Below are 13,901 nucleotides of genomic sequence, written 5' to 3' on the forward strand. Positions count from 1 at the left end.
TCCAAGTCAGGTCTCAAGGCTGTGAGCTAGAGTCCAAGTCAGGTCTCAAGGCTGTGAGCTAGAGTCCAAGTCAGGTCTCAAGGCTGTGAGCTAGAGTCCAAGTCAGGTCTCAAGGCTGTGAGCTAGAGTCCAAGTCAGGTCTCAAGGCTGTGAGCTAGAGTCCAAGTCAGGTCTCAAGGCTGTGAGCTAGAGTCCAAGTCAGGTCTCAAGGCTGTGAGCTAGAGTCCAAGTCAGGTCTCAAGGCTGTGAGCTAGAGTCCAAGTCAGGTCTCAAGGCTGTGAGCTAGAGTCCAAGTCAGGTCTCAAGGCTGTGAGCTAGAGTCCAAGTCAGGTCTCAAGGCTGTGAGCTAGAGTCCAAGTCAGGTCTCAAGGCTGTGAGCTAGAGTCCAAGTCAGGTCTCAAGGCTGTGAGCTAGAGTCCAAGTCAGGTCTCAAGGCTGTGAGCTAGAGTCCAAGTCAGGTCTCAAGGCTGTGAGCTAGAGTCCAAGTCAGGTCTCAAGGCTGTGAGCTAGAGTCCAAGTCAGGTCTCAAGGCTGTGAGCTAGAGTCCAAGTCAGGTCTCAAGTCTCACAGGGTTATAATGAATATTGTATCACCAGCTGTGTTCAATCCAGGATGCTTATAAAACTGCATAGCTGTAAAGAATTCTTTAACTGTAACATGTTTTTCATTTACAGAGACAAACCTTGTAATGTGCAATGCAATGACAGCTTATTAACTACTGTATGTCAACCCTCCCGCCCCCAGACTCTTAAACCCAGTGTAACGTTAACTAAATAAAACTGTAACATTACATGGTCAAAGCTATAACCTGTTTTTCACTTAAAGAGCACAACCATGTCAGCCTATTGTAGGCTACAATGCGTCTACAATTAATGACAGCTTATTAAATACTGCAAGTCAACACACCCCGCAGACTCTTAAACCCAGTGTAACGTTAACTAAATAAAACTGTAGCATTGCATGATCAACAATAAACCTTTAACCTGTTTCTCACAGAGCACAACCATGTAATGTGCATTGCAATCAATGACCGCATATTAACTACTGTAAGTCAACACATCCCCCCACTCTCAAACCAGTGTAGGCCTAATGTTAACTAAATAAATCTGTAACATTACATGATTAACAATGAACCTGTAACCTGTTTGCAGCCAACGGTAATAATTAACGTGATCGCAGCCAGCGGGGTGTAAATAATTACATTAATCGACCACCACAAGTTTGGCAAGTAAATAAACGCTCATTCATCTTTTCATAACGAACAACAGTCATAGTAAACCTCCCGTAGGTCGTAGCTAAAGCAAGAAGCAAGCTAATGTTAGATGGCCAATGCTGAGCTAAACATGTTTATTAACCTCAGGTTACTAACCTATTTTGCATTCAGCGCTTCTTTGTTTGGTTCCAGTTGAAAAGTTTTAAAGCCAAAGTTTATGATGAATGGCTCAGCAGCCGCCGCTGTTTGTTTTCCTCTCTCACGTGTGGCCGCGCGCGTGCAGCTGATACTACCTGTTCCGTAGGCAGGTTATATTGTAGGTAACTGAGGGAGAGGAGCAAGCTCATCAGACATTTCCTACAAATAAACATTGTTCACGAGTCCCACACGTCGAGTCCGAGTCACGTCTGAAGTCTTTTGAGGAAGAGTCTCAAGTCGAGTCTAAAGACAAAGTCCTAGTCTCAAACTCGAGTTCCCATCTCTGGCTTACTTATACAATAATACAATAATAAAATCAAGCAGACTAATACCGGTACACATACTGTAAACAAAAACAATGTAGACAGATTGAGACAATAGTGCAAGAGTGCAAAGGATGCACGAGTAAATTATTATTATTATTATTATTATTATTATTATTATTATTATTATTATGTACATGTCGGAGGTGAATGAGATATACAGGTGCACATGCATGCATTCATGTACACATGTAAAGTACAGTCTGGCTGGTCTCTGCTGCAGTCTGTCTCAGTTTTTTTGTTGCAGACCAGAGTCGACCACACAGGACTTCCCTTAAATTAGCCCCACACCATTTCGAGATAGTCACTTCTGGACCACACTGGACATTGGCTTTGACATTTTTACTAAACTTACACGTTTCTCAAAACATTCCTCAGTCAGCCTCAGTCTTCTCTAGAGTTTAGTTGATTATTAAATTACAAACTATTAAACTGATCGCTAACTATTTTGATAATCGTTCTGAGTCATTTTTCTAAGAGAAAATGTCCAAATTCTCTGATTTCAGCTTCTCAAATGTGAATATTTTCTGGTTTCTTTACTCCTGTATGACAATAAACTGGATATCTTTGGGTTGTGGACATAACAGGACATTTGAAGACGTCAAGTGGTATTTTGGGAAACCCCAATCGGCATTTTCAGCATTTTCTGACATTTTATAGACCAAACAACTTTCTGCATCCCTTGTCATTCCTCTTTTCTCCTTTCTTCCTTTGCCTGTTCACACCTCTCCTCTCCCCTACATCTTTCGCTTCGCAATCTGTTTACCTAATATATCCTGGGGCTTTCCGTTGCTTAGTTTTCAACTTTTTGCAGATTTTAAAGTAACTGTTTGTACCCACAGGGTTTAATTAGCATCCCCTTCCCTCTGATGGTGGTACATATTTTGAGTACCTGTACAGATCGCTGGAGGAGAGAAGACTTAATTGCCTTCCGCTGGTGAAATAGAGCCAAAAAAGTTTTTAATCGACTGCAGAGTATACATGGAGTCTTCAAACTAATGAACGGCAAAGTAATTTGCAGTCTCAGCCAGTTTTCTGCTGTAAGAGAGAAAGGGGGGGACTAGGTATGAAAAAAGAACATGGTAAATTTATGTAAGTTTAACATGTAGGTTTGTGTGAAATGCCATTAATCGGGTTTTTACCCTCACCTTTAAACGTATGCGTGATACATAAGACATTTTGTTTTTCTCTTTCACCCATTGAAGAATATATTTGGCCTAATATTGAAATCTTAATTGGGGCTAGTTTAAACAAAATTCTCTCTTTCTGTCAATGTGTTTGCTCTATCCTTCTTGCTGTAAGTCAATACGGAGCAGTCTAATTGGGGCAAGTTTAAGCTTCACACATTTTAAGACACTCCTGCTGTGTTTGTTTAACTCAACTCTGGTGTCCGTGCACCCTCCCCTCACTTTTTGTTTATTGTGGTTTTCCCCACAAAGATTTACAGAAGCTCGCAAGAGACAGCTGGGTAGACTAAATATGCCAGACAGGCAGGTGGATGAGCTGTGACAGCTGTACCAATATATCATATTTACAAGTGGTGTCCATTTTTCACAGCACAACTTGAGAAAGACAGATGGACAAAATGCGGTGTTCCATTGAGGCAGACCATGTTTTATTTCATGATGCAGTGATCAAATAAGAAACCCTAAGTCAGGTAGCTTATTCTACTGATGCATGCAAGTCAAAAACATCTTGATCACATTAACATTTAATATACAGAATTTACATCAGTCCTCAGCAGCTTCTACAGGTGCATTATAGAGAGCACACTCACACTAAACCTACTGCACAGCGGTGTGGTTTAACAGCTGCACTCGACGGGACAAACGGGCGCTGCAGGAGGTAGTAAAGTCAACCCAGAGAGTCACAGGGACAGACCCTTCCCTCCCTGCAGGACATCGGTGATCTGTGAATCTGCAGTGTCATTAGGGATCCAACTCACCTAGCTCATAAACTCTTTAACCTTATGAAGTCCGGCAGGTGGTACTGAAGCATAGGTACAAAAACATCCAGACTTTGGAACACTATGTACACTTTTCATGTCCCCACACGAAGCAGTTGGATTATTTTTACCTCCTTGCTGCCACTTGCTTCCCCCACAACATTAGCTGCTGCTGGCTGAATACATTATCAGTATAACTTGCTTGTCCTTAACTCTGCACCGCATCAACCCCTCTTTTTCACCTCGTTTATCAACCACAATGCAATTACTGGACTTTCTAAAGAAACTTCGGACACTCAGTTGCCGTGACATTTTGTGATTGCGAGGCTATATAGCAATAACCATCTGCACTCAGCAAAACAAATGGTCCACCAGTGCCTACATTGGTATTTTTGCTTATGGTCATTTCTTGGAGGATCTTCAAATGCTTCATATCCAAAAAATCTAATCTACAGTCTACAACCTAATCTAAAAGGTTATGTAATTAAACCATAATAAATGATAAAAGGATTGAAATTGTGTGTTAAAGAAAATAAAATACAGAAATCAGGCATGTTTTCTTATAAATATTTACAAAATAAACATATATAAACAGTATGTTATAGCGTGGCCTACTATGTTAACTATAAAATAGACTATATACTAAACCATGCCAGCTGTGCTAAACTATTGATTCTTACTGTTTCTCTCAATCTTTCTGTGACATTCCCATCAACCAGCTTAGTTCCATTGGCGAGACTCATCTGGCAATCACTTTTTCACCGCATGTAACATATTGTCATGACGTCACCACAAGCGTACAACATGATGACCCAAATTACAAAAGCCTTAGCTTTTTGCTGCAAAAAGAGTTCATACTCTAGCTATAATGTTTTTTTTATTTTAGATCGACCACATCCCCACCACATCTTTAGTTTACCTAGTAAGTTTTGCTCAATTTCTGGATGCCTATGGGATTGTGATTATATTATTTGATTCCATACACACTCAACATTTAAGCCAAAATAGCCTAATATTGCTGTTTGACATAACTTCTGACTACACCAAATAGTTTTAAAAAAGGTCTGTCCTAAGGCATTTTTTGTTTCAGACCCTGATGGGGGGGGGGGAACGATTCCCAAAAACTACTGTATCTCTGAACTCTCACACGTAGGCCATTTTATATGATCTCCTTTTGATAACGAATGCAATAAGTAATGTTGTTTCACTTCCATTCACTGAGCCTCCCCTGAAACTGTTTGGAGCCCCCCCTAGGGAGGCCCGCCTCATACTTTGAAAACCCCTGATTTTAAATTAAAAAAAAAAAAGAGCTCCCGCGGCCAATTATCAGGGCAATCCTCTAGCCCCACGGAGCGTTTAAACACGTCTTGTATCACAATTACTTAACATGATGATGTCATCACAAGCGTACAATGTGATGTCGCGAAAGACAAAAGCATTAGCCTTCCGCTGCAAAAAGAATGAATGCTCTAGCTATTACAGTTTTCATTTTGGATCGATTTTAAACAGGATCATGCACACAACGATCTCCCGCGGTAAATATACACTCGCCACCAACTGGGGTCTACTACAGGTGGTCTACATGTGGTTATTGACAGTGCTGCATGTCATTGTTGAAAACATTCAGTGACAGAGAATATTCGGTTGACATGACCCCTGACTTTAAGTATTAAAATAGGGCCTAGAGGGAGAGATCCCTCAGCCGCAATAGAGCCTATGCATCATCCCTCTGTGGACAGATACTCAAACTGCTGTCATCACTGCTGAAGTTTTCGTCGCTGGCAGCTTTTCAGCGTTCCTGTCTGTGTGTAAACTCACACACACAAACACACAAACGCACACCATACTTTCTTTCCATTCTCTCTCCATCTCTCTTCCCTCTGACTCGTGTTTTTTCCTCACGTCCTCTGCCTCAAACACAGAAGCCCCAGCAGTGCATGCGTGACTAACTGACCACCGGAGCTGTGGAGTAAATCAGTTCACTTGTATGGGAAATTTCATGTTGGACAGCGGGACACCGAGAGCGTGACGTTATTTAATGGCCCGGTCCCCTGCTGCACTGATTGATGGGTTACAGGGGTAACAAGTAATAAAACAGGACAAGAGAGGGGGGCCAAGGAGGGGTGGTGTGCTGAGGAAGGAGTGGGCAAAGCATAGAAACTACGTATGAAAGCCCTCTATAGTACATGCAGCACACTATTCATTTAACCACAAATAAACTAATGGAAGCAAGTTAATAATTCATTATTGGTAAAGCTGTACAGCCTAAGTAGATTTTGTCTTGAGTGACAATTGTTGCTGGAGTGTTGCTCAGGGAAAAAAATATTATGCACTCAAATTACATTTTAAAACCATGTACACCTTTCATGTTTCTCATTAGAAATCTCATTGCTCATGCTTAAACTGCTATTTAGAGTCAAAGTTCCACCCATAGCTAATGCAGTTCTTTACATGACTGTGGGTACTTTGGTGCTGCCGAAGCGATGTGCCAATCCCTATCGACTGCATCACCATAACAGTTTTTATCAATCATTTAGGCAAAATTGTCTATTGACTATTAGCCTTTGTCAAACTACATGACTCTTTAGATCAACATTCGGTTAGTTTTTCACATGACTAAAGTCGTTTAGGATTGCTTTGGCACAAAATGCACTTAGAAAGCCTTGCAGATCAAAATACTTGCTATTGAATCACATTTCTCTCAAATGCAATTAAAGACATGTTCATTGTGTAAATTACTGTATGCTAAAAAGAGTGACCAACAATCACAATAACATGTCAAAGTTAAATTAGATAAATAATAGCTATGTGGTTTTGTTGTAAAAGTTGTCAGATGGATAGACTTAGGCTTAGCTCAAAGAGCAATTCAATTTCCTCACAATTCACAGCAACCAAACGCAACTGCTGTCCAATTTAGCTGACGGGTGAAACTCATAACCAATCGGTTTTCAAACACATTAATACTGCAAAGGTAAGACTCAATGTTACAGCTGTGGAATATGGAGAATGCAGGAGACAGACGGGGGCGAGAGGAAGGGGTATTAGAGTGCGGGGTGGTATGAAGAGGTGGCGATGAAGAGGGAGAGAGGGCACAGAGGACGAGAAAGACGCAGAGAAATCTCAAATGAGATACAGGCAACAATTATAGATTATCTAATCAACCATGGCCTAAGTATGACAGAGGCTTGTCAGAGATTGTAGCCTAATCTGGGCTGGTCCACAATATCGTCAAATAAATGTTTTGTTTCAGTATAGTGTGTCCCATGGCTGACATCAATACTGTTCAGCTGCCTAAAAATTTTAACAGTTTCTGTAATTTACAATGTGTAGCTACAGTGCAGTTTAGCTAACCCGTGTTCTTGTATAGAGAGAATAAAGAACGTCCCTTCAGCGAGGGAAGCTGCTGCAGCTCAAATTAATAGCAGGCTGCAGCCTTTGATAAAAACCCAAGGTATTGTGTTTTGTACTGTAATGCATTCTGTCAAACGTATTAAAGAATAGTTTAACTGTAATATGGGGAGGATGTAGACACAAGCAAGCCAAGTGAAATCGACAGTGTCCCCAAGCCCAACAGCCCAAGTGGTCCCAGGGAAAGCTATGGGAGGCTTGAAAAGATGGACGAGTGCCAAGGAAATGAAAGAGGGCTGCCAGAAGAGGAAGGAGAGTGTAGGTCGCTCAGAGCTCAATCAGGAGGGACATAACCGAGAGGAATGGCTCAACAAAATAGAGGTTATAGGATGGAGGGAGGGATGGATGGATGGTGGGTAAGACGTGGAATGAAGTCGAGCACAACCAGGAGGGACATGATCAAGAGGAGAGACAAACATGGAAAGAGGGTCGGAGAGGGAACACAAGACCAGTTGGGGTTTGACGTAGGAAAGTTGACTCGTATGACAGACATCATAAATAATATTGTGGTTATGCTCTCATGCACAAGAAAAAATATCCTCAGAGTAGTGTTAATTTTGTCAGCCATTTTAAAATTTAGTCTTAGTCCTGTGTCAAATGTCCTTGTTAGTCATATTTAGTCCACTGCATACTATTTTTTTTAATGAAGTTTTAGTTGACTAAAAGTCTGGGTGTTTTAGTCAAAAGAAAATCAAAAGTATTTTAGTCATTAATCATTTTAGTCTTTTCTTACCCACTTGTATACGTTTAATTCGCATTTTTGTTAATCTACTCTAACCACAACAGAGATATTTATCATTTTAGTCTTTATTTCACTCAGCTCACATATAGATTAATTGTTTAGTAAAATTTGAATGTTAGTTTTGTTCTCATTTTTATTGCAAAGGAGACGTTAACTTACCTCAATTCTCGGAGGTTAGCCTTGATATGCCGTTTCAGGTTCATAGTGTTTTTTCCAAAAATCTTATAACCACATTGCTTGCTGTCCCATATAATTCGGCACTCTGGTTTTTTTTGTCCGCCTCACTGTATTTGAAATGGGACCAAATATCGAAGCACCTCTTTCTCTCTAGCATGTTGTTTGCATCACCAGGGTTCGCACCCTCCACAGTACAGTAACATTTTCCTCGTGTCGGCCAGCATTCAAAGCACAGGAAGAAAAACATACCACTGAATGAACACACTGTTCAAGTGGAAATTTAGAGGGCGAAAATATGGCCTGTAATATTTTCTCTCCACATTATACTGAGAAAAAGAATTTTTAATTTTATGAATTACATTTTCTTGTCAAGTCTCATCAGGTCTCGTCATTTTTTGTCAACAATATTGCATGTTTAGATAGTCAGTGTTTAAGTACATTGTCCCTATCACTAATCACTAATAGGGGAGAAAAGTGCTCAGCAGTGGCATATAGGCAGTACAGTTCTTAACAGTTCTTTCTAGATTTTTAAAGCTAGTCCAGCAAGTTAGGGAAGACATTTCAGAAGCAGTTATTGTTGAGTTCACCTGAAATCTAAAGATGAAAGATGAAAGAAGAAGTATGTTTGGTTAAATCTCTGTTAAACCTGTGTCTTTGTATTTATGGTCTGTTTAACGTGGTGGATCATGTTTGTCACTCTTGATCTTATTTCAACTGCTTGTTCCCTACAAGTGTTTAATATCTAACTCTCTTTCTCTCTCTCTCTCCCAATCCAGGAGGATTTTCGGAATAAGGTTCAAGATTACATCAAGCACTACGCCAGATGATAGAAGCATCGGCTACCTCCATCAGCCTGCACCAACCAACCTAACTGCTCTACCTTGCCTCTGCTTATCTTGGCTCACTCCCCAACGTGTGTGAATCAACAGCTGACTCTTTGACTCTTACCACTCTCCCTCCTCTCGACAACACAGCCCTCACCCATGCCCTGCTGTTCACCTTACTGCAATAAACTCCACACTGCGGGAGCAAAATAAAAATAAAAAAAAGAGAGAGAAAAAAAAAAAGAAATGCCTTTCAGGAAGGGCTTGCATACAAAAGAAAAATATGCTTTGATGATCCTAATCGATTAAGTGTAACAATGACCACAATGTCAGCTCATTGTGGCAAGATCACTGAATGATCCCTCCGCTGAGGTATCCCTGAGCCTGTCAGAAATGATCCATGGTAACCAACGGCGTGGGATTTGATGTGGCGAATCTCCGGCAGGGGGGAATGGAGGTCACATTAAGCTTTTTAAAATTTGATGAATCAAGAGAAAGAATATCTGTTACTATCAGCTCTCTGTTCCAGTGCCTGCCATGTTTGTGTCGCTAAAGAGAAAATGCATGTGAGTTCACAAACATACATACAGACACACACACACAGTGCCACATCCTGTAGTAAAAGGTACACGAACATACTGCACATTTGTCTATTACACTCTGACACACACAAGTTGGAAAGCCTACAGCCCCACTAGACAGCATGCGAATGAACACATTTCTCCCGTTCTGTTGTCATTCTCCTTGCATGTGCACAGCTTCACATACACACAGATACAAAACTCACATACAGACCTTGTGTGTGTTTTAAGCTCCAGTGGGATGAAGTACGACTAAGAAAACCACAGCCAAATGTATTGTACTGTTGTCAGCTTCACCTCCTCTCAGTGCCCCTGGTCTTCCTCTCCTGGCTGTCCTGTTTTTTTCACACACAAACAGATGTACCTTTTTTCCCATTGAGGATGGAGAGGTTTATTTGTAATTGCAGTACAGTGCAGTCAGAAAGTACCATGACAATGACACATTTTTGGAGTTCTCTCAGTACTTCAGCACAGTGGGTTCAAAATGAAACGGTGACTAAGAGTTTAAAGCACAGTTTTAGATTTATTTTTGCACCCATAACAAATAAACACTGTAGCTCATTTTCTATGTCATCCCCCAGGCTTAATAGACAAAATGTTATTGAACATGTGAACATAAACTTAAAGTGGCGATCATCAAAATGAAAGGGGTCGCTAATAATGATGAGCCCACAGAGAATTCTAACCTGAATCTGCAGCTTCCCACGGCGCTTTATAGCGAGTTTCAGCACATTGTTTAGCTGTCCGACTCACAAGTTAACTGCTTTGATTCACTCTCAATGCTCTAATTACAGTGTTTTCATCAAAGAAGCTCGTGACACCCACTGCAAACTGCTTGTTCTGCACCAAACACAGACTAGCTAATGAAAAAAGTGGAGTATTTACAGCTAAACAGCCAGATATTTCTCTTGTTGGTGGAGACCAAAAGTTAAACAAAAAGAGTGAGTGATTATTGGACTTGCATTAATCAGGTGGACAGAAACTCGACCTTAAATAAATGATAATGTTGCTCCATAACTACTGGATGCCATATCAACTTAAAAGGTGGTATGTCAGTGTTTCCACTGCCCCCAAGTGGACCAAAAGTCTGATATAAGTCTGTGGCCCACACACATCAGCAGTCATTTGGTTTCTTGCCATGAAGCACATGTTCAGTTGGATTGGTGTGAAGTGCTTGGACTGACTGCTGATAGTCACACTACTGTGTGGCCATAAGTACTTGTTCTGTATGTTCAGCACCTAAAATATGGGGATATGGTATAAAAAGACCTATGAGTCCTACACTGTTCACCTAACATGTGGGTGAACAGCTTAAAATACCCTTAAAGCTGGAAGTCAGCACTTCATTGTCACTGTGCTGCAGTACGGAGTAAAAGACATTTTACTGTCCCAAGACTTTATGACTGCATCGCATGTACCCTGTCATTGTGGTTGCTGCGGGAGACTTCCCAAGCGAACATGTAGTGTGTCTTTCTCTAGAAGGACAGTACTCCATTCTCTCTTTCTCTTTGTGTGTATGGACGGTCTGGATGTGTTTGGAGGATTCAATTACACAGGTTCATAAAGGCAGTAAGATAGCAAGCTAACTAGCTAGCGAACACGCTAGTGAGGTAACATGCTAGCGAGAGAGTTTACTAGCCAGCTAGCTAACAAGTGATGGTTTTCACTGTAGGAGGGGCTCTTCAGGGACCTTTCATCAGGTATGTGTGGTTCATGAACTCTTTACACTGTTAATGTCGGGCTAGGTTACAGTCAAAAAGATACCTTTCATGCCATTGGAGGCGTTGTCCTTGTTGCACTTTTGACAGGTTTGGAGGACATTTAGTAAAAAAGATAACATTGCCAACTGGCTACTGAGTGAGCATACTTGCCAGTGGATTAGCTTGCTTGTTACAATGTTCATGAGCTAACTCTTTGTTGCTACTTGGTTCGCTAGTGAACTGATAGGTGCTGCTATTCCACTGCTGAATTGACTGGAGTAGACGATGAGGTGCACTGCTCTGGTGGTTCTGAGCTCACCAGATAACATCAAACTGTCTTTATGAACCTCTGCTGCTGTGGATTTTGGCCATAAAATGCATGTTCATTTTGTGTGTGTGTTTGAGAGAGAAAGAAGGAGAGACTGTCCCTCAATTAGCCAATGAGGGTGTGGTGTGCGTATGTTTGTGTGTGTGTTTTGCTCGGACCTGGCTAGCGCTGTGCCTCCAGTTTGAGTGGTATCACTGAACACCAAGACTGTTCACACTCCATTCAGCTTTGTGTTGACAAGTCTGCATGAGGCAAAGTTTATGTGATCAGCCAGTGGTGCATTTTACTAAGGATGGCAGAAATGTAGTTGTTGAAGAGTGAAATTTTGTTCTTGTTGAGTGTGTGTGTGTGAGCGCATTTGTGTGGGCCGTTTATAGTATGACGTGTTGAAATTATGTGACCTGTTAGCATGCTGTGGTTCCCTCTTTGCCCCCTTTCTTTTTGTTATTCTGGCCCTGGGTTCAACAGTTAAATTGTTTTCCTAGTGAAAGAAACCAGAACAGAACAGACAACACTGGCTTCTGCCAAAATAAAGGACCTGAGAATATGATAAATACCAGGTCCATTGAAAGTTAAATGTGAATGTGGGTGTTCCATGACATTTTCCAGCAAGGTTTTGGTCCACTCAAACCTTGAAGGCTAATGTAAGTGCCTATTAGTACGAAGCCATCCCGTGTAATTGCCGTGGCAGTTAATTTTCATGGTGGTTGCCACCAGGATAGGGTAACCCAATACTCTCTACTTACTCTAAGCCTTACTAATACTCTGACTTTAGCTTCCTGTCGGAAACCTATGTCCTTTAGTTTGGCAGTTGGCAGTGTTTGGGGAAACCCAGGATGAAAATGTCTCTGCTTGGGCTAACTCCATCTTTGGGGAGAGAAGGAGAGAAGATTAACAACTTCAAATCCTCAACCTTTTCTTTCTCAGATTGTATATTCATTTTTTAAGATATATTAAAGAGAATATAAATAAAAAGAATGGGTCTTGTTTCTTTCATTATGTTTCATTCACTACTGTTACAATTGACAGTCAACATTGCAAAATAAATGTTTCAGTAAGGTGTTATTATTTGGACTATAAAATTTAAAATAGTGTAAAATGCCAATTTCAATTTCCTAAAGCCCAAAGTAACATATTCAGATTGTTTATATTGTCTGGCCAATAATAGAACCCTAACAGTGTTGTGCAGGGTTATGGTGGATGAAGGGCATCCACTGTATGTGGACAGTAAGGATTCATTTATTGAATGCCGCACAGACTAAGACCACCAGGCACACTCACTAATCAGCATTCGCTCTCCCTATCTCTCAAGGGATACAACAGTGCAACCACGAATTCATGTCCCCTTCAGGATGAATTTTAATCACTTTGGTGATCCATTAACTTCATCTAGCACAATCGTCAGGGCCGAGAGTGCCCGATAGCTACTTGTGTTTATAACTAAATACCTGCAAAACGAATGAGAATGTGTTAGTATGCTGTAGATTCTCAGTCTTGTTTCTGTGGTTTTACTTTATGATTATATTTAATATTCTGCAATCAACACTGGTTTATTAGAATTGGAGCGGTGCAACTTCATGTTTTTTAAATAGATGAATAAATGTAATCTTGATCCTTAAAAGACCTTAAGTTAACAGTTATGTCAGATAAAGAAAAGTAGTGTTTTTTTCTCAACTTGGAAAGAAGAGCAAGGTAATGTTTTACATTAACGCTTAAAAATTATTTAAAAGATGAACTGATTATCAAAATAATTTTATTAAGTTTCTGTTGATCAATTGAACGATTAATCAACTAATCATTTCAGCATTAAATTGCATTAAGCAACTACATTATTTTCAGCATGTCAGAATGCTTTTAATACAAACTGTGTTGGGGGGTGTCTTATATGCGCTGCCATTTGGAATCATCACTGGATGCACTTCTTGTTTTTTTTCTCAGAAAATGTTGACTTTTTTGTTTGACATGACCCATTTATTAAGGCTGAAGGTTCATTGTTGACACCTGAAATAGTACCCAAGAAAAGCTCATGAGATGTGGTTAAAAGCTCTAGAATAAATCTTATTATTTCAGGGGTCAGTTGGTTGTTTGTGATAACACACTACATTTTGGTGAACACATTTGAAATGTGTTGTAGCTATACAGTGACAGTGTATTCCTCTGCTCCTCACCGACCTAGAATTGAGCTCTACTTAGCCAGGAATGGCTCACACACTTGCCCATGCATGCACACAATGCCATCTGACACTGTCTGCCATTCACTCATTTGACTGGGCTCAAGAAGACACACACACACACATAATGCCAATATCTGCCAGTAACCAACTCAGGCCGTTAAACGCGTTTTGGAGGAAACATAGTCATGCTGTACACTCACCCTGTGGCTATACTAACTTATGAATGGTGTGTGTGTGTGTGTGTGTGTGTGTGTGTGTGCGCGTGTGTCTGTGTGCAATGACAGAATG

The 13,901-nt window shown here is 40.7% G+C and overlaps 1 protein-coding gene across 1 annotated transcript in view; it reads left to right on the forward strand.

Annotated features, from left to right (window-relative positions):
• The window catches only part of ube2f (ubiquitin-conjugating enzyme E2F (putative)), a 58,100-nt gene extending 45,686 nt beyond the window's left edge, over positions 1-12,414 (forward strand). The window contains exon 10 of the mRNA XM_046054115.1: positions 8,783-12,414. Within this exon, the coding sequence (XP_045910071.1) occupies positions 8,783-8,833 (51 nt within the window). The 3' untranslated portion in view covers positions 8,834-12,414. The remainder of the gene's footprint in view (positions 1-8,782) is intronic.
• Positions 12,415-13,901: the final 1,487 nt, after the last annotated feature.

This window comes from Micropterus dolomieu, linkage group LG07 (genome assembly GCF_021292245.1).
Source record: "Micropterus dolomieu isolate WLL.071019.BEF.003 ecotype Adirondacks linkage group LG07, ASM2129224v1, whole genome shotgun sequence".
NCBI classification, from domain to species: domain Eukaryota; kingdom Metazoa; phylum Chordata; class Actinopteri; order Centrarchiformes; family Centrarchidae; genus Micropterus; species Micropterus dolomieu.